Genomic DNA, 25,175 nt, shown 5'->3' with positions numbered 1-25,175 from the left:
AAGGTGCATCGCCCCCCGAAATTAATGCAGACCATGCACCAGAGCTCTCAATAAAGATACAGACCCCCAGACTAGAGCCAATGTATACAGATCCCAGAGCAAACCCACTATATACAGAACACACAGGGTATATACTGACCCTGGAACAGACCCCCACATACACAGACTCAGATTTTCAATGTGTTCAGACACCATACTAGACCCCAAATAAGACCCTGTCCCAGCATACAGACCCCAGTATACATACCCCATACAAGACCCCCACTATACAGACCTCAGATGCAACTCTTAATGTATTCAGACTCAAATGTGTACAGAGCCCAAATCAGACCCTTCCCTGTGTACGGATCACAGATAAAATCTCAGGTCAGACCTTCATGTAAAAGTTTGTGCACCCCTTGTCAAATAATACGGTTGTTGTGAACAGTTAAGCAAGTTGAAGATGAAATGATCCTAAAAGGCCTAAAGTTACAGATGACACATTTCCTTTGTATTTTAGGAAACAATATATTGTCATTTTTTACATTTTAAAAATTACAAAAAGGAAAATGGTCTGATGCAAAAGTTTGGGCACCCTTGGAGATTTGTGTGCTCAGATAACTGTGACCAAGGTCTAATTAGCCTGTTAGAGTTATAACTTGTTCACTATCATCGTTAGGAAAGGCCAGGTGATGCAATTTATGCAGCTTTATAAAAACCCAGCCTCCTCTGGCTTTGTGCCAAAAAAACAGCAGCCATCGGTTCTTCTAAGCAGCTGCCGAGTACTCTGAAAATGGTGAAGGCCCACAAAGTAGGAGAAGGCTATAAGAAGATAGCAAAGCGTTTTCATGTTGCCCTTTCCTCAGTTTTAAATGTAATTAAGAAATGGCAGTAATTAGGAACAGTGGAGGTCAAGATAAGGTCTGGAAGACCAAGCAAAATTTCAGTGACATCTGCTTGTAGGATTGCTAGAGAGGCAAATCAGAAGCCTCGCTTGACTGCAAAAGACCATCAGAAAGATTTAGCAGACTCTGGAGTTGTGGTACATTGTTCTACTGTTCAGAGACACCTGCACAAATATGGCCTTCATGGAAGACTCATCAGAAGAAAACCTCTCCTGCATCCTCACCATGAAATTCAGCATCAGAAGTATGCAAAAGAACATCTAAACAAGCCTGATGCATTTTGGAAACAAGTCCTGTGGACCGATGAGGTTAAAATATAACTCTCAGGTTCTTTTTTAAGTGGAGAAAAAATGTAAATATATATATATATATATATATATATATATATATATATATATTTATATACTAGCTGAAGAGCCCGGCGTTGCCTGGGCATAGTAAATATCTGCGGTTAGTTATAGCACCTCACTTCTCTTATTTTCCCATCACGCCTCTCATTTTCCCCATCACATCTTTCATTTTCCCCCTCACATCTCTCATTTTCTCCCTCACACCTCTCATTTTACCCCTCACTCCTCTTATTTTCCCCCTCACTCCTCTCATTCCCCTCTAACACTTGTCATTTCGACCTCACATCTGTCATTTTCCGATGACTCCACTATTTTCCCTCACTCCTCTCATTTTGCACTCACACCTTTTCATTTTCACCTCACACCTCTCATTTTCACCTCAGTATATACATGTTTGTCATCTCCCTAATATATAGTATACACCTGTATGTCATCTCCTGTATATAGTATATACCTGTATGTCATCTCCCCTGTATATAGTATATACCTGCTGTGTGTCATCTCCCCTGTATATAGTATATACCTGTATGTCATCTCCTCCTATATATAGTATATACCTGTATGTAATCTCCTCCTGTATATAGTATATACCTGTGTGTCATCTCACCTATATATAGAATATATATCTGTGTGTCATCTCCTCCTGTATATAGTATATACCTGTGTGTCATCTCCTTCTGTATATAGTATATACCTGTATGTCATCTCCTCCTGTATTGTTGTGATTTTGCTTTTTGCTCCCTCTAGTGGTCATTAGTGATTTGACTCTGGAGCGTCTGTCTTTTCCTATATCCTCACCTGGGCCGTTAGTTCAGGGGCGTTGCTATATAAGCTCCCTGGACCTTCAGTTCAATGCCTGGCATCGTTGAAATCAGAGCTAATCTGTTGTGCTCTTGTCCTCTGATCCTGGTTCCTGTTTTTCAAGCTAAGTCTGCTTCTTGCTTTTTGCTTTTGTTTTGTTTGGTATTTTTGTCCAGCTTGTTCCTATCTGTATCCTGACCTTTGCTGGAAGCTCTAGGGGGCTGGTGTTCTCCCCCCGGACCGTTAGACGGTTCGGGGGTTCTTGAATCTCCAGCGTGGATTTTTATAGGGTCTTTGTTGACCAGATAAGTTATCTTGCTATATTCTGCTATTAGTAAGCTGGCCTCTCTTTGCTGAACCTGGTTCATTTCTGTGTTTGTCATTTCCTCTTACCTCACCGTTATTATTTGTGGGGGGCTTGTATCTTGCTTTGGGGTCCCTTTCTCTGGAGGCAAGAGAGGTCTTTGTTTTCTTCTCCTAGGGGTAGTTAGATTCTCCGGCTGGAGCGAGTCATCTAGCGATCACCGTAGGCATGATCCCCGGCTACTTCTAGTGTTGGCGTTAGGAGTAGCTATTTGGTCAACCCAGTTACCACAGCCCTATGAGCTGGATTTTTGTATCTTGCAGACTTACACGTTCCTCTGAGACCCTGTCCACTGGGGTCATAACAGTATGCCAGGCCAGTATTAAATGTTTAATGCATTGCAGAAGTGGGATTATAAGAAAGAAAATTTTGAGTTTTTTTTTTTTTTTCCCTCTCTCATTTTTTTTTTTTCTTTTCCCCTTTACCTCAGAGTGGCTTAAGCTTGCTGCAGACATGAATGTCCAGACCTTGATTACAAGTGTGGACCAGCTTGCTGCTCGTGTGCAGGGTATACAAGATTATGTTACCAGAAATCCTAGGTCTGAACCCAAGATTCCGATTCCTGAACTGTTTTCAGGAGACCGATTTAAGTTTAGGAATTTCAGGAATAATTGTAAATTATTTTTGTCCCTGAAACCTTGTTCGTCTGGAGACTCTGCTCAACAAGTAAAAATTGTTATTTCATTCTTACGGGGTGACCCTCAGGATTGGGCTTTTTCGTTGGCGCCAGGAGATCCGGCATTGGCTGATATTGATGCGTTTTTTCTGGCGCTCGGTTTACTTTATGAGGAACCCAATCTTGAGATTCAGGCAGAGAAAGCCTTGCTGGCTATGTCTCAGGGCCAGGACGAGGCTGAGGTGTATTGCCAAAAATTTCGGAAATGGTCCGTGCTGACACATTGGAACGAGTGTGCACTGGCCGCTAATTTTAGAAATGGCCTTTCTGAGGCCATTAAGAATGTTATGGTGGGTTTTCCCATTCCCACAGGTCTGAATGATTCCATGGCCCTGGCAATTCAAATCGACCGGCGGTTGCGGGAGCGCAAAACCGCAAATTCCCTCATGTTGTTGTCTGAACAGACACCTGATGTGATGCAATGTGATAGAAAAACCGCAAATTCCCTCATGGTGTTGTCTGAACGGACACCTGATTTGATGCAATGTGATAGAATCCTGACTAGAAATGAGAGGAAAATTCATAGACGCCGGAATGGCTTGTGCTACTACTGTGGTGATTCTACACATGTTATCTCAGCATGCTCTAAACGTATATCTAAGGTTGTTAGTCCTGTCACCGTTGGTAATTTGCATCCTAAGTTTATTCTGTCTGTAACTTTGATTTGCTCACTGTCATCTTATCCTGTCATGGCGTTTGTAGATTCAGGTGCTGCCCTGAGTCTCATGGATCTCTCATTTGCTAAGCGCTGTGGTTTTATTCTTGAACCATTAGAAAATCCTATCCCTCTTAGGGGTATTGATGCTACGCCATTGGCAGAAAATAAGCCGCAGTATTGGACACAGGTTACCATGTGCATGACTCCTGAACACCGCGAGGTGATACGTTTTCTCGTTCTACATAAAATGCATGATTTGGTTGTTTTGGGGCTGCCATGGTTACAGACCCATAATCCAGTCCTTGACTGGAAGGCTATGTCAGTGTCTAGTTGGGGCTGTCGTGGTATTCATGGGGATTCCCTGCCTGTGTCTATTGCTTCTTCTACGCCTTCGGAAGTTCCGGAGTACTTGTCTGATTATCAGGATGTCTTTAGCGAGTCCAGGTCCAGTGCATTGCCTCCTCATAGGGAATGTGACTGTGCAATAGATTTGATTCCAGGCAGTAAATTTCCTAAGGGAAGACTGTTTAATCTGTCGATACCTGAACATACCGCTATGCGTTCATATATCAAGGAGTCTCTGGAGAAAGGACACATCCGTCCGTCTTCTTCCCCTCTTGGTGCGGGATTCTCTTTTGTGGCTAAAAAGGACGGATCTTTGAGGCCTTGTATTGACTATCGGCTTTTAAATAAGATCACTGTCAAATTTCAGTATCCTTTGCCGCTGTTGTCTGACTTGTTTGCCCGGATTAAAGGTGCCAAGTGGTTTACCAAGATAGACCTTCGTGGTGCGTACAACCTTGTGCGCATTAAGCAAGGGGATGAATGGAAAACCGCATTCAATACGCCCGAAGGTCATTTTGAGTACTTGGTGATGCCTTTTGGGCTCTCCAATGCGCCTTCAGTTTTTCAGTCCTTTATGCATGACATTTTCCGGAACTATCTGGATAAATTTTTGATCGTTTATCTGGATGATATTCTGGTTTTTTCTGATAATTGGGACTCGCATGTGGAGCAGGTCAGGATGGTCTTTAAAATTTTGCGTGAAAATTCTTTGTTTGTCAAGGGCTCAAAGTGTCTTTTTGGTGTACAGAAGGTTCCCTTTTTGGGGTTCATTTTTTCCCCTTCTGCTGTGGAGATGGACCCAGTCAAGGTCCGAGCTATTCTTGATTGGACTCAGCCCTCGTCAGTTAAGAGTCTTCAGAAGTTCTTGGGTTTCGCTAACTTCTACCGTCGTTTTATCGCTAACTTTTCTAGCATTGTGAAACCTTTGACGGATATGACCAAGAAGGGCTCCGATGTGGTTAATTGGGCTCCTGCTGCCGTGGAGGCTTTCCAGGAGTTGAAACGTCGGTTTACTTCGGCGCCTGTTTTGTGCCAGCCTGATGTCTCGCTTCCCTTTCAGGTTGAGGTGGATGCTTCAGAGATTGGAGCCGGGGCCGTTTTGTCGCAGAGAGGCCCTGGTTGCTCTGTTATGAGACCTTGCGCCTTTTTCTCTAGGAAGTTTTCGCCTGCGGAGCGAAATTATGATGTGGGCAATCGGGAGTTGTTGGCCATGAAATGGGCATTTGAGGAGTGGCGTCATTGGCTCGAGGGTGCTAAGCATCGTGTGGTGGTCTTGACTGATCACAAAAATCTGATGTATCTCGAGTCTGCTAAACGCCTGAATCCTAGACAGGCCCGCTGGTCATTGTTTTTCTCCCGATTTGACTTTGTTGTCTCGTATTTACCAGGTTCAAAGAATGTGAAGGCCGATGCTCTTTCCAGGAGCTTTGTGCCTGATGCTCCTGGAGTCGCTGAACCTGTTGGTATTCTTAAGGATGGTATTATCTTGTCAGCTATTTCTCCTGATCTGCGACGTGTGTTGCAGAGATTTCAGGCTGATAGGCCTGATTCTTGTCCACCTGACAGACTGTTTGTGCCTGATAAGTGGACCAGCAGAGTCATTTCCGAGGTTCATTCCTCGGTGTTGGCAGGTCACCCAGGAATTTTTGGCACCAGAGATCTGGTGGCCAGATCCTTTTGGTGGCCTTCCTTGTCTAGGGATGTGCGGTCATTTGTACAGTCCTGTGGGACTTGTGCTCGAGCTAAGCCTTGCTGTTCTCGTGCCAGCGGGTTGCTCTTGCCCTTGCCTGTCCCTAAGAGACCTTGGACACATATCTCCATGGATTTCATTTCTGATCTTCCGGTGTCTCAGGGCATGTCTGTTATCTGGGTGATATGTGATCGCTTCTCCAAGATGGTCCATTTGGTTCCTTTGCCTAAACTGCCTTCCTCTTCCGATCTGGTTCCTGTGTTTTTCCAGAACGTGGTTCGTTTGCACGGCATCCCTGAGAATATTGTGTCAGACAGAGGATCCCAGTTTGTTTCCAGATTCTGGCGATCCTTTTGTAGTAGGATGGGCATTGACTTGTCGTTTTCGTCTGCTTTCCATCCTCAGACTAATGGACAGACGGAGCGAACCAATCAGACTTTGGAGGCTTATTTGAGGTGTTTTGTCTCTGCTGATCAGGACGATTGGGTGACCTTCTTGCCGTTAGCTGAGTTTGCCCTTAATAATCGGGCTAGTTCCGCCACCTTGGTTTCGCCGTTTTTCTGCAACTCTGGTTTCCACCCTCGTTTTTCTTCGGGTCATGTGGAACCTTCTGACTGCCCTGGGGTGGATTCTGTGGTGGATAGGTTGCAGCGGATCTGGAATCTTGTGGTGGACAACTTGAAGTTGTCACAGGAGAGGGCTCAGCGCTTTGCCAACCGCCGCCGCGGTGTGGGTCCCCGACTACGTGTTGGGGATTTGGTGTGGCTTTCTTCCCGCTTTGTTCCTATGAAGGTTTCCTCTCCCAAATTTAAACCTCATTTTATTGGTCCTTACAAGATATTGGAAATTCTTAATCCTGTATCCTTTCGCCTGGATCTTCCTGTGTCGTTTGCTATCCACAACGTGTTTCATAGGTCCTTGTTGCGGCGGTACGTTGTGCCTGTGGTTCCTTCTGCTGAGCCTCCTGCTCTGGTGTTGGTTGAGGGCGAGTTGGAGTACGTGGTGGAGAAGATCTTGGATTCTCGTCTCCAGGCGGAGGCTTCAGTACCTGGTCAAGTGGAAGGGCTATGGTCAGGAAGATAATTCCTGGGTGGTCGCCTCTGATGTTCATGCGGCCGATTTAGTTCGTGCCTTTCACGCCGCTCATCCTGATCGCCCTGGTGGTCGTGGTGAGGGTTCGGTGACCCCTCACTAAGGGGGGGGTACTGTTGTGATTTTGCTTTTTGCTCCCTCTAGTGGTCATTAGTGATTTGACTCTGGAGCGTCTGTCTTTTCCTATATCCTCACCTGGGCCGTTAGTTCAGGGGCGTTGCTATATAAGCTCCCTGGACCTTCAGTTCAATGCCTGGCATCGTTGAAATCAGAGCTAATCTGTTGTGCTCTTGTCCTCTGATCCTGGTTCCTGTTTTTCAAGCTAAGTCTGCTTCTTGCTTTTTGCTTTTGTTTTGTTTGGTATTTTTGTCCAGCTTGTTCCTATCTGTATCCTGACCTTTGCTGGAAGCTCTAGGGGGCTGGTGTTCTCCCCCCGGACCGTTAGACGGTTCGGGGGTTCTTGAATCTCCAGCGTGGATTTTTATAGGGTCTTTGTTGACCAGATAAGTTATCTTGCTATATTCTGCTATTAGTAAGCTGGCCTCTCTTTGCTGAACCTGGTTCATTTCTGTGTTTGTCATTTCCTCTTACCTCACCGTTATTATTTGTGGGGGGCTTGTATCTTGCTTTGGGGTCCCTTTCTCTGGAGGCAAGAGAGGTCTTTGTTTTCTTCTCCTAGGGGTAGTTAGATTCTCTGGCTGGAGCGAGTCATCTAGCGATCACCGTAGGCATGATCCCCGGCTACTTCTAGTGTTGGCGTTAGGAGTAGCTATTTGGTCAACCCAGTTACCACAGCCCTATGAGCTGGATTTTTGTATCTTGCAGACTTACACGTTCCTCTGAGACCCTGTCCACTGGGGTCATAACACTGTATATACTATATACCTGTATGTCATCTCCTCCTATACATAGCATATACCTGTATGTCATCTCCTCCTGTATATACTATATACCTGTAGGTAATCTGCTCCTGTATATAGTATATACCTGTGTGTCATCTCCTCCTGTATATAGTATATACCTGTATGTCATCTCCTCCTGTATGTAGTATGTACCTGTATGTCATCTCCTCCTCTATATAGTATATACCTGTGTGTCATCTCTCCTGTATATAGCATATATATCTGTGTCATCTCCTCCTGTATATACTGTAGTATATACCTGTGTGTCATCTCCCCTGTAAATAGTATAAACCTGTGTGTCATCTCCTCCTGTATATAGTATATACCTGTGTCATCTCTCCTGTATATAGTATATATCTGTGTCATCTCCTCCTGTATATAGTATATACCTGTGTGTCATCTCCCCTGTAAATAGTATATACCTGTGTGTCATCTCCTTCTGTATATAGTATATACCTGTATGTCATCTCCTCCTGTATGTAGTATGTACCTGTATGTCATCTCCTCCTCTATATAGTATATACCTGTGTGTCATCTGTCCTGTATATAGTATATATCTGTGTGTCATCTCCTCCTGTATATAGTATATACCTGTGTGTCATCTCCCCTGTAAATAGTATATACCTGTGTGTCATCTCCTCCTGTATATAGTATATATCTGTATGTCATCTCCTCCTGTATTAGACCTCGTTCACGCATTATTTGGTCAGTATTTTTACCTCAGTATTTGTAAACTAAATTGGCAGCCTGATAAATCCCCAGCCAACAGTAAGCCCACCCCCTGGCAGTATATATTAGCTCACACATACGCATAGTAGACTGGTCATGTGACTGACAGCTGCCGGATTCCTATATGGTACATTTGTTGCTCTTGTAGTTTGTCAGCTTATTAATCAGATTTTTATTTTTGAAGGATAATACTAGACTTGTGTGTGTTTTAGGGCGAGTTTCGTGTGTCAAGTTGTGTGTGTTGAGTTGCGTGTGGCGACATGCATGTAGCGACTTTTGTGAGATGAGTTTTGTGTGGCGACATGCGTGTAGCAACTTTTTGTGTGTCGAGTTGCATGTGACAGGTTAGTGTAGCAAGTTGTGTGCAGCAAGTTTTGCGCATGGCGAGTTTTGCGCGTGGCGAGTTTTATGTGTGGTGCCTTTTGAGTATGTGCAAGTTGTGTGTGAGGCAACTTTTGCATGTGTTGCAACTTTTGTGCATGTGGCAATTTTTCCGCGTGTGCAAGTTTTGCGTGTGGCGAGTTTTCCATGAGGTGAGTTTTGCACGTGTGGTGAGTTTTGCATGTGGAGAGTTTTGCGCGTGGCGAGTTTTGAGCGGCGACTTTTGTGTTTCGACTTTTATGTGGCGAGGTTGGTGTATGTGTGGTGAAATGTGCGCTGAGGGTGGTATATGTGTTCGAGCACGTGGTAGTGTGTGGCGCATTTTGTGTGTGTGTTCATATCCCCGTGGTGGTGTGGTGATTATCCCATGTCGGGGCCCCACCTTAGCAACTGTACGGTATATACTCTTTGGTGCCATCGCTCTCATTCTTTAAGTCCCCCTTGTTCACATCTGGCAGCTGTTAATTTGCCTCCAACACTTTTCCTTTCATTTTTCCCCCATTATGTAGATAGGGGCAAAATTGTTTGGTGAATTGGAAAGTGCGGGGTTAAAATTTCACCTCACAACATAGCCTATGACGCTCTCAGGGTCCAGACGTGTGACTGTGCAAAATTTTGTGGCTGTAGCTGCGACGGTTCAGATGCCAATCCCGGACATACATACACACACACATACATACATACATACATACACACACACATACATACACACATTCAGCTTTATATATTAGATATTTTTTTTCTTCCTGATCTGGGGCTGGGTGAGTTTTTATTTTTTGCATGCTGAACGGACATTTGTATTGTTAACAAATTGGGGAGAACCCGGAATGAACCCCCACTTTGAAGCCTAAATTTTAATTTTTAATAAGATTTTAATATTATAAGCAAAAGGGTATAAAAGTTTTAGTCCCTAATCTGCCGCTGTTGTTTCAATTATATTTTTACAGAATGTTTGCTGCTCTGTATTAATGAAGTGAACAGCACCCGGGATGATAACATATTTGGCAGAATAGGACAGTGATTTTTAGCACAAACGTCCCCCCAACATGTTTCACTGCATTATCGGCGTCATCAGGGGATGGGACATAGGCTTCAAGGGACTGAAACCTTTATACCCTTTTGCTTATAATTTTAAAGTAAAAAAAAATCAAATTAAAAGTTAAAATTTAGGCTTTCTAGTGGGGGTTCATTCGGGGTTCTCCCCAATTTGTTAATTTTATATATATCCCTCCAAAGGTCAATTTGATCCCCTCCATCACTTTATTATGACGTTTGTATTGATGCCATTTTGGGGTAAATATTATGTTTTGATTGACTGTTATTGCACTTTCATATTACGGCGACCAAAAAAAAAACGTAATTCTGGCGTTTTGATTTTTTTCTCGTTATTCCATTTACCAATTGGATTAATTCGTTTTATATTTTGATAGATCGGGCGCTTCTGAACTCAGCGATACCAAATATCTGCATTTTTTTAATTGTTTTATTTTGAATGGGGTAAAAGGGGGGTGATTTGAACTTTTATATATTTTTTTAAAAAATGTTAAAAAAGAAAAGTTTTTTAAAATGCTTTCGCTTTCATGGGACACTAGAAGCTGCAATCATCCGATCACTTGTGCTACACATAGCAGGTCTGCAGCTCATGGGCTATGAGCGCTGCTGGCCACAGGGCGGCGCTCATCGCAGTTCGATGATGACAACCACAGGGGTCTTCTGCCAACCCACCAGCGCCCCATGATCAAATGACAGGGGCGCCGATGGGCAGAGCTAATGGCGCTCTTCTGGTGCGATCATGTTAAATGCTGCTGTCAGAAATTAAAATGTCAACAGCCGTGGGTGGATCACGAATCCATCCGCGGCTGTTAGGGGCACATGACAGCTGATGAAATCATCTGACGTGCTGGAAAAGTTGCGTTCTCATCCCTGGAACCCGTATCAAACAGGGGGACGCGACCTATGTCGTACCGTACAGAAGCCCTTTGTGTACAGCTCATATCCCTGCTTACAGACCCCAGGTCAGCCCCCTTTGTACTGACCCCAGACCCTCAGTACGTAGATCCCGCACCCATCTAACCTTGATATCTTATCATTCAAGATAAAAGCCAGAGGAGCTGACGCTGCTGCTCTACAGTTTGGGGACCCCACAAACGGCTCTTCATGTCTCAGCTTCACAGACCCCTGTTCTTGTGACAGAGGCGGGAGGAGGAGGTCAGGATATTGGGGCGACATGAAGTCATCACCCCTGAAATTTTAGGTTAAAAAAAAGGTTTATATTTGATGAGATGAAGCGATGGAGGAGATCTAACGAAACCTAAATCTAAAGACAACTTGCCGGATGCTTCCCTGGTGACGGGACACATTGTCTTCTAGGAGAGGAGTCAGGGACGAGAGGGCGAGAGGGGCTCCATGAGACGCGCACACCGCCTGAAACTGCAACATACAACATGGTAAAGACCCCAATGTGAGGAGTGCAAAGGGTTAATAACGGAAATTGTTATGCAACAGGCTCACTGACAGATTCCAATCACAGCCACAATAACAGTAGAGGAGTATCTGATATCAGGCAGACATAACAATGTAGCAATTTTGTCTGTTGTGTTCCTGATATTCTGCATTCTGCGGTTTCTATTTTTTCCTCATGGGACTCGTCCACCTTTGAGGACTATTTTGCTTTGTCTTATTACTTGTATGCTTTTGGGGACAAACATCATTTTTGCAATTACGTTTCATTCAAAATTTTGCAGCATTTGACTCTTACAAGCTCTTTGTTTCTGGCACTTTCAACTTTGATGTGATCTGTGGCCGTAAAACAGCTGAGAGGAGCTCAAAAAAAGAAGATAAAAGAGTTACAAACTCTACCGTCAGACCCTCAGAACGAGTTTACTGATAGATTTTCCGTTAGCTCATTCTGCAGCCAGCAACAGACAAAGCAACGTAGAGGCTGCAGAAGCCAAATGGAGCAAAATTTGGAACTAAACCCAATTGCAAAAGATACATCGCAAAGATACACAATCATGGGTATTTTTTTGTATTACTTAAATGCATATACTTGGGGCTTAACTGAATTTCAAAAATATTTGCACCGTTTGCTTTCTATAGCTTTTAATTCCTACTGCAGAATGAACAAACTAAAAATCCTTCAGGGAGCTCTTGTGATAGCAGGGTTTATAGTCCTGATCTCCTCATCTAATCGCTTATAAGGTAATTCATTAACTCACCTCAACCTCGATGTGGTCATAAATCCGCGCACAGGAGAAGCGATAAGGGCTGTAAACCCTGAGCGAGCTCACCTATGGACCCTCAGTTAGCTCGTTCTACAGCTTGCAATGTAAAGCGAATAATAGAGTCCAACTGCTCAGAATGTTGACACCTATTTGCACACATTTAAGTAAAAATGGCAGCCAAAGCAAGGTATGGAGTGGGGTCTATTAAAAAAGGTAATAACAATAGAGGCAATCTTGCCAAGAGTTTTGATTTTACTGGGACAGCAAAGGTAACTGGGCAGGAAAAAAGCATGGCACTTCTGACAGAGCAGTTTGTAACTCTGCTATCTGTCTTTTTCTGAGCTCTTCTCAGTTGATTTCTGACCACATCAAAGTTGAATGTGCAGAAAAACAAAAGATCAAGTTGTTTAATGGCACCCAATTGTTAAAAAGGCGTTTTGTCCCAAATATATATATATATATATATATATATATATATATATATATATATATATATATATATATACACACATTATCAAAAGGTGGCAACAACCTTTATGGGAATACACCTTCAAATCCCTTAAAACCTGACACAACCAGAACCCCAGATCTGCACCTCCGAGACCGGGAGAAGACCACGTGACGAGCGATCTCTGCTGAGCAAACTCTGTCTGAAAGATTCTGTGTCCTGGATTCCCCCGAGGATCCTCTGTATGTTCCTCTTTGTGTCCTTATCAATAATTGGGCCTCTATGGTATAAAATATTACTAAGTAGCAACAATAGAAATGTAACAGATAAGTAAATAGCTCAAGATTCACCTTTAACCCCTTATCCACCGCAGACAATTTTGTCCGTCCGGCCGCAGCCCCTTCTTTCCCTTTTAGCGGGAATAACTTTTTAGAGTTTTTACTCATCTAACTCATTCCAAGACTGTTTTTAGTGACACATTGTACTTTATGTTAGTGCAAAATTCCCCCTTTAGGGGGAGGGATAGATCTTTTTTTTAATTCTGTTTTCTTTGGACAGCGGGATGAACCAAAAACAGAAATTGTGGCAATGGTTTAGTTGTTTTTACATCACGTGGTATTAATAATGTCTTACCTTTATTCTACGGATCAGTACGATCTCAAATTGATAGATTTTTTTTAATAATTGTAAATATTTTTTCTTTTGTTTAGTCCCATAATGAAACCTCCCGGTGTGATTGCTTGGTGGCTCATGTCATACTGTATGCGCGATGCTGCTGGTGTTACGCCGCCTATTAGTCCTGACTCTTCTCTGCTGGTCGCTGACTTTCTGATGTTTTTTACTTACTCTTTAGATTTCTCCACTGGAAATCTGACATATTTGCTCCCAATAATCTTCACAATAGTTTCCGGCATCCTCTCTCGCACAGGCTGGGGATTCCTCACGTGAGGCATCAGATTGCTCAGATGTCAGGAAATCCAAGTGTTAATCGTAATATTTCAGTGACTTGGTGTCTAGAAGAGAGAACATGAATGCAGCAGTGATGTTATTCTATAGCTGTGCACATTTAATGTTCAGGAATATAAGAAAGCTGGGTGACATCCAGGAATCGGCTCTAGTGGCAGGAATATTGTAACAGCCAAGCTTCATCAGACGCAATACATTGCTAAATAGTCAGAAATCCCATCCTGACCAAATACTTCTCACAGCTGAGGATTTGTTACAATTGTATCCAGTCCAGACAATACTCTGTTAGCTAAACAGTTTTAACACCAGACTCATACAGGAGTTGGATTTGTTCTGTTCACTCTCCATTAGACCATGTTCACGCGTTCAGTATTTGGTCAGTATTTTACATCAATATTTGTAAGCCAAAACCAGGCTTGGGTAATAAATGCAGAGGTGGTGCATATGTTTCTATTATACAGTCATGGACAAAAATTTTGAGAATGAAACAAATATTAATTTTTCCAAAGTCTACTGCTTCATTTTTTCTAATGGCAATTTGCATATACTCCTGAATGTCAGAGTGATCAGCTTAACAGCAATTACTGTACTTGCAAAGTCAATATTTGCCCAGAAAATGAACTTTAACCCCCAAAACACATTTCCCCATCATTGCAGTCCTGCCTTAAAGGAGCAGCTAACATCGTTTTAGTGATTGATCCAGTAACACAGGTGTGGGTGTTGATGAGGACAGGGCTGGCGATCAATCAGTCATGATTAAGTAAGAATGACATCACTGGACACTTAAGGTACCTTCACACGAAACGACATTATAACGATATCGCTAGCAATCCGTGACGTTGCAGCGTCCTCGCTAGCGATATCGTTTCGTTTGACACGCAGCAGCGATCAGGATCCTGCTGTGATGTCGCTGGTCGCTGAATAAAGTCCAGAACTTTATTTGGTCGTCCGATCGCTGTGTATCGTTGTGTTTGAAAGCAAAAGCAACGATACCAGCGATATTTTACACTGGTAACCAGGGTAAACATCGGGTTACTAAGCGCAGGGCCGCGCTTAGTTACCCGATGTTTACCCTGGTTACTAGCGTAAAATGTAAAAAAAACAAACAGCACATACTCACATTGCGTCCCCTGCAGTCTGCTTCCTCCTCTGACTCAGCGCCGCAAAGTGAAAGTGAAAGCAGCACAGCGGTGACGTCACCGCTCTGCTCTCACTGTACGGCGCTCAGTCAGTCAGGAAGTGGACGCAGGGGGGCATGAATGTAAGTATGTGCTGTTTGTTTTTTTTAGATTTTACGCTGGTAACCAGGGTAAACATCGGGTTACTAAGCGCGGCCCTGCGCTTAGTTACCCGATGTTTACCCTGGTTACCAGGGGACCTCGGCATAGTTGATCGCTGGAGAGCGGTCTGTGTGACAGCTCTCCAGCGACCAAACAGCGACGCTGCAGCGATCGACATCGTTGTTGCTATCGCTGCAGCGTCGCTTCGTGTGAAGGTACCTTTAAAAGGAGGCTGGTGCTTGGTATCATTGTTTCTCTTCAGTCAACCATGGTTATCTCTAAAGAAACACGTGCAGCCATCATTGCACTGCACAAAAATGGCCTAACAGGGAAGAGTATCGCAGCTACAAAGATTGCACCTCAGTCAACAATCTATCGCACCATCAAGAACTTCAAGGAGAGAGCTTCCATTGTTGTCAAAAAGGCTCCAGGGCGCCCAAGAAAGACCAGCACGCGCCAGGACCGTATCTTAAAACTGTTTCAGCTGTGGGATCGGACTCCCAGCAGTGCCGAGCTTGCTCAGGAATGGCAGCAGGCTGGTGTGAGTGCTTCTGCACGCACTGTGAGGCGGAGACACTTTGAGCAAGGCCTGGTTTCAAGGAGGGCAGCAAAGAAGCCACTTCTCTCCAGAAAAAACATCAGGGACCGACTGATATTCTGCAAAAGGTACAGGGAGTGGACTGCTGAGGACTGGGGCAAAGTCATTTTCTCTGATGAATCCCCTTTTCGATTGTTTGGGACATCTGGAAAACAGCTTATTCGGAGAAGAAGAGGTGAGCGCTACCACCAGTCTTGTCTCATGCCAACTGTAAAGCATCCTGAAACCATTCATGTGTGGGGTTGCTTCTCAGCCAAGGGAATCGGCTCACTCACAGTCTTGCCTAAAAACACAGCCATGAATAAAGAATGGTAGCAGAATGTCCTCCAAGAGCAACTTCTCCCAACCGTCCAAGAGCAGTTTGGCGCCCAACAATGCCTTTTCCAGCATGATGGAGCCTTGCCATAAAGCAAAGGTGATAACTAAATGGCTCATGGAACAAAACATAGAGATTTTGGGTCCATGGCCTGGAAACTCCCCAGATCTTAATCCCATTGAGAACTTGTGGTCAATCATCAAGAGACGGGTGGACAAACAAAAACCAACAAATTCTGGCAAAATGCAAGCATTGATTATGCAAGAATGGACTGCTATCAGTCAGGATTTGGTCCAGAAGTTGATTGAGAGCATGCCAGGGAGAATTGCAGAGGTCTTGAAGAAGGGTCAACACTGCAAATATTGACTTGCTGCATTAACTCATTCTAACTGTCAATATAACCTATTGGTACTCATAATATGATTGCAATTATATTTCTGTATGTGATATAAACATCAGACAAACACTAATAAAAACCAGAGGGCAGCAGATCATGTGAAAATATAATTTTGGTGTCATTCTCAAAACTTTTGGCCATGACTGTACTTCTCCTCTGATAGTCCCTCTCCTGATTTCGGCTTACAAATACTGATGCAAAATACTGACCGAATACTGAACGTGTGAACGTGGCCTTAGTCGTTTTTGGAGGTACGTATAACTTAAGATATGCTACACTTCTGGGTGTAAACAAGAAAATGCTTCCAATGAGAGTAACAGTGCTCGCAAAACTAGGATTTAATCCACAAGGTATATTAGAAACTTCACTATAAAATGATTAATCAGTTTTAAAAAAAAACAAAAAAACCCCAGAAAATTCCATTTAAGGGGCTCTCTACGTTTTACAATCTTTTTTTGTTGTTGTTAGAATGCCCCCCTTACAGTAGATGAACAAAGGATGTTCCACTTCTTAGACTGCCAACTTGCTTTGGGGGAACTTGCAGCAAATGCTGTTTCTCTGCAGCGCCTCCACAGGGAAAATAAGGCATTACACCACTGGAGGACTCAGACAGAGAAGGGTCCCTGTTCAAGAACAGTATATGGGCGCTTTGCAGTCCAATAGCTCAGCATTATGCACCATTCCACCTGCTTGGTAGGCGATAGTGGCCCCCTTACCACTTGGGCCCCTGTGCTTCTACCAATGATAAGTCCGCCTCTGCGTTACACTATTCTGATTGCAATCAATGCATATTGGATGGATCTTTTGGATCAACTTTCTTTGTGGTCACTTTGAATATGTGATGATGATCCTAATTGAAAGAACCCCCTCAATAGGGTGTTGGAAATGAGATTCATTAATCAGTCAATATTTCTAAGGCCTTGTTCCCACGGTGAGTGTTTGGGGAGTTTTTTAGGCTGCTTATTTTCGAAAAAAATGCAGGAAAGCTATCTTACATAATGGGTGCAGAAAATCTGCAACATCAAACGCTCATGGTGGGAACAAAGCCCAACTATTCATAGTCCTTTTGCCTCCTCTACCTCTATGGCTGCTCCTCCTGTCCCGCTGGTGATCCTGGGTTCTTCTTAAAGTCACGATCGTTCACTCCCAGTCCCCGTTATGGTCTGTGATGAGAATTCCCGTATAACCAAGGTGTAATGAGCGCCTGTCTAGAGGTGCAGCTCCCACTCCTTGTAACTAAGGTGCTGGCAGCAAACACAGCCCGGCTGAACGATGGCTGCAGGCTCCACAGATATACGTGTTTATTCTTCAGGTGTGTCCTTGTGTTATGCGGATGATTAACGAGCCTTAAGAGCATTATTTATAGTGTCGTCCATAATGGATTTCATCTATGTAAAGTGATACCCGGATTAGAATCAGAATATCCTAAGAAATGTAAGGTGCTACCGCGCTCCAATAAAAACAACCTCATTCCATCACTGCCTGAACATTACTGCACTTCTCTGGGCAGAAGTTTGTGCCCCCAGAGCAGCTCTTCACTATGTTGGACAGGTTTAGAAGAGCATGGAAGCTCCCCTACATCTGACCTGGCTCATGTCTGATATTTCAGCTCAGCCCTATTGAAGTGAAAGGGGCTGAACTGCAATACCACACGCAACCTGTGAAGAGGGGTGGCGCTGTTCCCTTATGATCAAATTCCAATCCTAGACAACCCCTTTAAGGAAGTCTTTTTGAAAGTTGTAGAAATGGATCTTCTTGACAACCGTTCACCCCTCTTTTCTCTACTTCTTCAGTCTTGTGGATATTTCTTTAATAGTCGTATTTCTGTGCCATTCACATCCATTCGGACTAGTACATAAAGGGAAGGCACCAACATAACAGCCCGCATAGATTTCAGGCTTATAAGTTCTACAAACATCTTGAAGAACTCTTCATCCTCAGGTTAGCAAATATTAAATGGGTTCTGAATGGATATTATGATTTCCTACCACTAGATGGCAGCAGAGTCAATCAGTTTGGTGTTTAGTCTGTTCTGTGGCAGTGTGTCCATGCTGGGAGTTGTAGTACTATCAGGTTTCATGGCATACAAATATTTATAATAATTTGGCAGTGCATTTAATCAGTGACATCTCCAGCTCTTACATAATGTGAATGTGACGGACACTTTGGATTTTTATGAGCCCTTTATTACATCAAGACCTGGAAATGTGTCACTGAAAGATTACAATAAAGTCCTGTTTACCTCCATCTATTGCTAAATTGTAGTTTAAGACCCTCTTCAGAAACAAAGATTTATACGACCCCCCGGATGACGATTCCTGCTGCAGGATTTGCGTTTTGTGGGATTGTGGGGCGAGATACGGATCAGATTTGACCTGTTTAGTAATCTGTAATGGACGGAGCCGAGAAATGTGATCCTGAGTCACCGTCGGGGGAACAGTAAAGGGGACGAGCTGAAAAATGTGCAATATATGGCAGACGTAAGGGGGATAATGTGAGGAGAGATATCATCCCCTCATAGAAAGCAACTCTGTATTACCCCGCTATATACAGTTAGGTCCATATATATTTGGACAGAGACAACATTTTTCTAATTCTGGTTATAGACATTACCACAATGAATTTTAAACAAAACAATTCAGATGCAGTTGAAGTTCAGACTTTCAGCTTTCATTTGAGGGTATCCTGTTGTGATTTTGCTTTTTGCTCCCTCTAGTGGTCATTAGTGATTTGACTCTGGAGCTTCTGTCTTTTTCTATATCCTCACCTGGGCCGTTAGTTCAGGGGCGTTGCTATATAAGCTCCCTGGACCTTCAGTTCAATGCCTGGCATCGTTGAAATCAGAGCTAATCTGTTGTGCTCTTGTCCTCTGATCCTGGTTCCTGTTTTCCAAGCTAAGTCTGCTTCTTTGCTTTTTGCTTTTGTTTTGTTTGGTATTTTTGTCCAGCTTGTTCCTATCTGTATCCTGACCTTTGCTGGAAGCTCTAGGGGGCTGGTGTTCTCCCCCCGGACCGTTAGACGGTTCGGGGGTTCTTGAATCTCCAGCGTGGATTTTTATAGGGTTTTTGTTGACCAGATAAGTTATCTTGCTATATTCTGCTATTAGTAAGCTGGCCTCTCTTTGCTGAACCTGGTTCATTTCTGTGTTTGTCATTTCCTCTTACCTCACCGTTATTATTTGTGGGGGGCTTGTATCTTGCTTTGGGGTCCCTTTCTCTGGAGGCAAGAGAGGTCTTTGTTTTCTTCTCCTAGGGGTAGTTAGATTCTCCGGCTGGCGCGTGTCATCTAGCGATCACCGTAGGCATGATCCCCGGCTACTTCTAGTGTTGGCGTTAGGAGTAGCTATTTGGTCAACCCAGTTACCACAGCCCTATGAGCTGGATTTTTGTATCTTGCAGACTTACACGTTCCTCTGAGACCCTGTCCACTGGGGTCATAACAGTATGCCAGGCCAGTATTAAATGTTTAATGCATTGCAGAAGTGGGATTATAAGAAAGAAAATTTTGAGTTTTTTTTTCTCTCTCTCTCATTTTTTTTTTTTTTTTCTTTTCCCCTTTACCTCAGAGTGGCTTAAGCTTGCTGCAGACATGAATGTCCAGACCTTGATTACAAGTGTGGACCAGCTTGCCGCTCGTGTGCAGGGTATACAAGATTATGTTACCAGAAATCCTAGGTCTGAACCCAAGATTCCGATTCCTGAACTGTTTTCAGGAGACCGATTTAAGTTTAGGAATTTCAGGAATAATTGTAAATTATTTTTGTCCCTGAAACCTTGTTCGTCTGGAGACTCTGCTCAACAAGTAAAAATTGTTATTTCATTCTTACGGGGTGACCCTCAGGATTGGGCTTTTTCGTTGGCGCCAGGAGATCCGGCATTGGCTGATATTGATGCGTTTTTTCTGGCGCTCGGTTTACTTTATGAGGAACCCAATCTTGAGATTCAGGCAGAGAAAGCCTTGCTGGCTATGTCTCAGGGCCAGGACGAGGCTGAGGTGTATTGCCAAAAATTTCGGAAATGGTCCGTGCTGACACATTGGAACGAGTGTGCACTGGCCGCTAATTTTAGAAATGGCCTTTCTGAGGCCATTAAGAATGTTATGGTGGGTTTTCCCATTCCCACAGGTCTGAATGATACCATGTCCCTGGCTATTCAAATTGACCGGCGGTTGCGGGAGCGCAAAACCGCAAATTCCCTCATGTTGTTGTCTGAACAGACACCTGATGTGATGCAATGTGATAGAAAAACCGCAAATTCCCTCATGGTGTTGTCTGAACAGACACCTGATTTGATGCAATGTGATAGAATCCTGACTAGAAATGAGAGGAAAATTCATAGACGCCGGAATGGCTTGTGCTACTACTGTGGTGATTCTACACATGTTATCTCAGCATGCTCTAAACGTATAGCTAAGGTTGTTAGTCCTGTCACCGTTGGTAATTTGCATCCTAAGTTTATTCTGTCTGTAACTTTGATTTGCTCACTGTCATCTTATCCTGTCATGGCGTTTGTAGATTCAGGTGCTGCCCTGAGTCTCATGGATCTCTCATTTGCTAAGCGCTGTGGTTTTATTCTTGAACCATTAGAAAATCCTATCCCTCTTAGGGGTATTGATGCTACGCCATTAGCAGAAAATAAACCGCAGTATTGGACACAGGTTACCATGTGCATGACTCCTGAACACCGCGAGGTGATACGTTTTCTCGTTCTACATAAAATGCATGATTTGGTTGTTTTGGGGCTGCCATGGTTACAGACCCATAATCCAGTCCTTGACTGGAAGGCTATGTCAGTCTCAAGTTGGGGCTGTCGTGGTATTCATGAGGATTCCCTGCCTGTGTCTATTGCTTCTTCTACGCCTTCGGAAGTTCCGGAGTACTTGTCTGATTATCAGGATGTCTTTAGCGAGTCCAGGTCCAGTGCACTGCCTCCTCATAGGGACTGTGACTGTGCTATAGATTTGATTCCAGGCAGTAAATTTCCTAAGGGAAGACTGTTTAATCTGTCGATACCTGAACATACCGCTATGCGTTCATATATCAAGGAGTCTCTGGAGAAAGGACACATCCGTCCGTCTTCTTCCCCTCTTGGTGCGGGATTCTTTTTTGTGGCTAAAAAGGACGGATCTTTGAGGCCTTGTATTGACTATCGGCTTTTAAATAAGATCACTGTCAAATTTCAGTATCCTTTGCCGCTGTTGTCTGACTTGTTTGCCCGGATTAAAGGTGCCAAGTGGTTCACCAAGATAGACCTTCATGGTGCGTACAACCTTGTGCGCATTAAGCAAGGGGATGAATGGAAAACCGCATTCAATACGCCCGAAGGTCATTTTGAGTACTTGGTGATGCCTTTTGGGCTCTCTAATGCCCCTTCAGTTTTTCAGTCCTTTATGCATGACATTTTCCGGAACTATCTGGATAAATTTCTGATCGTTTATCTGGATGACATTCTGGTTTTTTCTGATAATTGGGACTCGCATGTGGAGCAGGTCAGGATGGTCTTTAAAATTTTGCGTGAAAATTCTTTGTTTGTCAAGGGCTCAAAGTGTCTTTTTGGTGTACAGAAGGTTCCCTTTTTGGGGTTCATTTTTTCCCCTTCTGCTGTGGAGATGGACCCAGTCAAGGTCCGAGCTATTCTTGATTGGACTCAGCCCTCGTCAGTTAAGAGTCTTCAGAAGTTCTTGGGTTTCGCTAACTTCTACCGTCGTTTTATCGCTAACTTTTCTAGCATTGTGAAACCTTTGACGGATATGACCAAGAAGGGCTCTGATGTGGTTAATTGGGCTCCTGCTGCCGTGGAGGCTTTCCAGGAGTTGAAACGTCGGTTTACTTCGGCGCCTGTTTTGTGCCAGCCTGATGTCTCGCTTCCCTTTCAAGTTGAGGTGGATGCTTCAGAGATTGGAGCAGGGGCCGTTTTGTCGCAGAGAGGCCCTGGTTGCTCTGTTATGAGACCTTGCGCCTTTTTCTCTAGGAAGTTTTCGCCTGCGGAGCGAAATTATGATGTGGGCAATCGGGAGTTGTTGGCCATGAAATGGGCATTTGAGGAGTGGCGTCATTGGCTCGAGGGTGCTAAGCATCGTGTGGTGGTCTTGACTGATCACAAAAATCTGATGTATCTCGAGTCTGCTAAACGCCTGAATCCTAGACAGGCCCGCTGGTCATTGTTTTTCTCCCGTTTTGACTTTGTTGTCTCGTATTTACCAGGTTCAAAGAATGTGAAGGCCGATGCTCTTTCCAGGAGCTTTGTGCCTGATGCTCCTGGAGTCGCTGAACCTGTTGGTATTCTTAAGGATGGTATTATCTTGTCAGCTATTTCTCCAGATCTGCGACGTGTGTTGCAGAGATTTCAGGCTGATAGGCCTGATTCTTGTCCACCTGACAGACTGTTTGTGCCTGATAAGTGGACCAGCAGAGTCATTTCCGATGTTCATTCCTCGGTGTTGGCAGGTCACCCAGGAATTTTTGGCACCAGAGATCTGGTGGCCAGATCCTTTTGGTGGCCTTCCTTGTCTAGGGATGTGCGGTCATTTGTACAGTCCTGTGGGACTTGTGCTCGAGCTAAGCCTTGCTGTTCTCGTGCCAGCGGGTTGCTCTTGCCCTTGCCTGTCCCTAAGAGACCTTGGACACATATCTCCATGGATTTCATTTCTGATCTTCCGGTGTCTCAGGGCATGTCTGTTATCTGGGTGATATGTGATCGCTTCTCCAAGATGGTCCATTTGGTTCCTTTGCCTAAGCTGCCTTCCTCTTCGGATCTGGTTCCTGTGTTTTTCCAGAACGTGGTTCGTTTGCACGGCATCCCTGAGAATATTGTGTCAGACAGAGGATCCCAGTTCGTTTCCAGGTTCTGGCGATCCTTTTGTAGTAGGATGGGCATTGATTTGTCGTTTTCGTCTGCTTTCCATCCTCAGACTAATGGACAGACGGAGCGAACCAATCAGACTTTGGAGGCTTATTTGAGGTGTTTTGTCTCTGCTGATCAGGACGATTGGGTGACCTTCTTGCCGTTAGCTGAGTTTGCCCTTAATAATCGGGCTAGTTCCGCCACCTTGGTTTCGCCGTTTTTCTGCAACTCTGGTTTCCACCCTCGTTTTTCTTCGGGTCATGTGGAACCTTCTGACTGCCCTGGGGTGGATTCTGTGGTGGATAGGTTGCAGCGGATCTGGAATCATGTGGTGGACAACTTGAAGTTGTCACAGGAGAGGGCTCAGCGCTTTGCCAACCGCCGCCGCGGTGTGGGTCCCCGACTACGTGTTGGGGATTTGGTGTGGCTTTCTTCCCGCTTTGTTCCTATGAAGGTTTCCTCTCCCAAATTTAAACCTCGTTTTATTGGTCCTTACAAGATATTGGAAATTCTTAATCCTGTATCCTTTCGCCTGGATCTTCCTGTGTCGTTTGCTATCCACAACGTGTTTCATAGGTCCTTGTTGCGGCGGTACGTTGTGCCTGTGGTTCCTTCTGCTGAGCCTCCTGCTCCGGTGTTGGTTGAGGGCGAGTTGGAGTACGTGGTGGAGAAGATCTTGGATTCTCGTCTCTCCAGGCGGAGGCTTCAGTACCTGGTCAAGTGGAAGGGCTATGGTCAGGAAGATAATTCCTGGGTGGTCGCCTCTGATGTTCATGCGGCCGATTTAGTTCGTGCCTTTCACGCCGCTCATCCTGATCGCCCTGGTGGTCGTGGTGAGGGTTCGGTGACCCCTCACTAAGGGGGGGGGTACTGTTGTGATTTTGCTTTTTGCTCCCTCTAGTGGTCATTAGTGATTTGACTCTGGAGCGTCTGTCTTTTTCTATATCCTCACCTGGGCCGTTAGTTCAGGGGCGTTGCTATATAAGCTCCCTGGACCTTCAGTTCAATGCCTGGCATCGTTGAAATCAGAGCTAATCTGTTGTGCTCTTGTCCTCTGATCCTGGTTCCTGTTTTCCAAGCTAAGTCTGCTTCTTTGCTTTTTGCTTTTGTTTTGTTTGGTATTTTTGTCCAGCTTGTTCCTATCTGTATCCTGACCTTTGCTGGAAGCTCTAGGGGGCTGGTGTTCTCCCCCCGGACCGTTAGACGGTTCGGGGGTTCTTGAATCTCCAGCGTGGATTTTTATAGGGTTTTTGTTGACCAGATAAGTTATCTTGCTATATTCTGCTATTAGTAAGCTGGCCTCTCTTTGCTGAACCTAGTTCATTTCTGTGTTTGTCATTTCCTCTTACCTCACCGTTATTATTTGTGGGGGGCTTGTATCTTGCTTTGGGGTCCCTTTCTCTGGAGGCAAGAGAGGTCTTTGTTTTCTTCTCCTAGGGGTAGTTAGATTCTCCGGCTGGCGCGTGTCATCTAGCGATCACCGTAGGCATGATCCCCGGCTACTTCTAGTGTTGGCGTTAGGAGTAGCTATTTGGTCAACCCAGTTACCACAGCCCTATGAGCTGGATTTTTGTATCTTGCAGACTTACACGTTCCTCTGAGACCCTGTCCACTGGGGTCATAACAGTATCCACATTAAAATTGGATGAAGGGTTTAGGAGTTTCAGCTCCTTAACATGTGCCACCCTGTTTTTAAAGGGACCAGAGGTAATTGGACAGATTCAATAATTTTAAATAAAATGTTCATTTCTAGTACTTGGTTGAAAACCCTTTGTTGGCAATGACTGCCTGAAGTCTTGAACTCATGGACATCACCAGACGCTGTGTTTCCTCCTTTTTGATGCTCTGCCAGGCCTTCACTGCGGTGGTTTTCAGTTGCTGTTTGTTTGTGGGTCTTTCTGTCTGAAGTTTAGTCTTTAACAAGTGAAATGCTGCTCAATTGGGTTGAGATCAGGTGACTGACTTTTCCCATTCAAGAATATTCCACTTCTTTGCTTTAATAAACTCCTGGGTTGCTTTGGCTTTATGTTTTGGGTCATTGTCCATCTGTAGTATGAAACGACGACCAATCAGTTTGGCTGCATTTGGCTGGATCTGAGCACACAGTATGGCGGCTCTGAAGACCTCAGAATTCATTCGGCTGCTTCTGTCCTGTGTCACATCATCAATAAACACTAGTGACCCAGCGCCACTGGCAGCCATGCATGCCCAAGCCATCACACTGCCTCCGCC

General features: G+C 44.3%; 1 protein-coding gene across 4 annotated transcripts in view; it reads right to left on the bottom strand.

Moving 5' to 3' along the window:
• Positions 1-25,175, bottom strand: part of C8H1orf87 (chromosome 8 C1orf87 homolog) — a 61,477-nt gene that overhangs the window by 16,853 nt on the left and 19,449 nt on the right. For 2 of the 4 annotated variants that reach the window (XM_077276874.1, XM_077276875.1), the window contains one exon: positions 13,391-13,557. In XM_077276874.1, the coding sequence (XP_077132989.1) occupies positions 13,391-13,497 (107 nt within the window). In that variant the 5' untranslated portion in view covers positions 13,498-13,557. Of the gene's footprint in view, positions 1-10,946; positions 11,110-13,390; positions 13,558-17,180; positions 17,399-25,175 lie in introns of those variants that run through there. The other 2 variants (XM_077276873.1, XM_077276872.1) reach the window with 2 other exon arrangements.

The sequence above is a fragment of the Ranitomeya variabilis genome, chromosome 8, assembly GCF_051348905.1.
Source record: "Ranitomeya variabilis isolate aRanVar5 chromosome 8, aRanVar5.hap1, whole genome shotgun sequence".
Classification (NCBI taxonomy): Eukaryota; Metazoa; Chordata; class Amphibia; order Anura; family Dendrobatidae; genus Ranitomeya; species Ranitomeya variabilis.
This window is presented reverse-complemented; position numbering and strand designations above follow the sequence as displayed.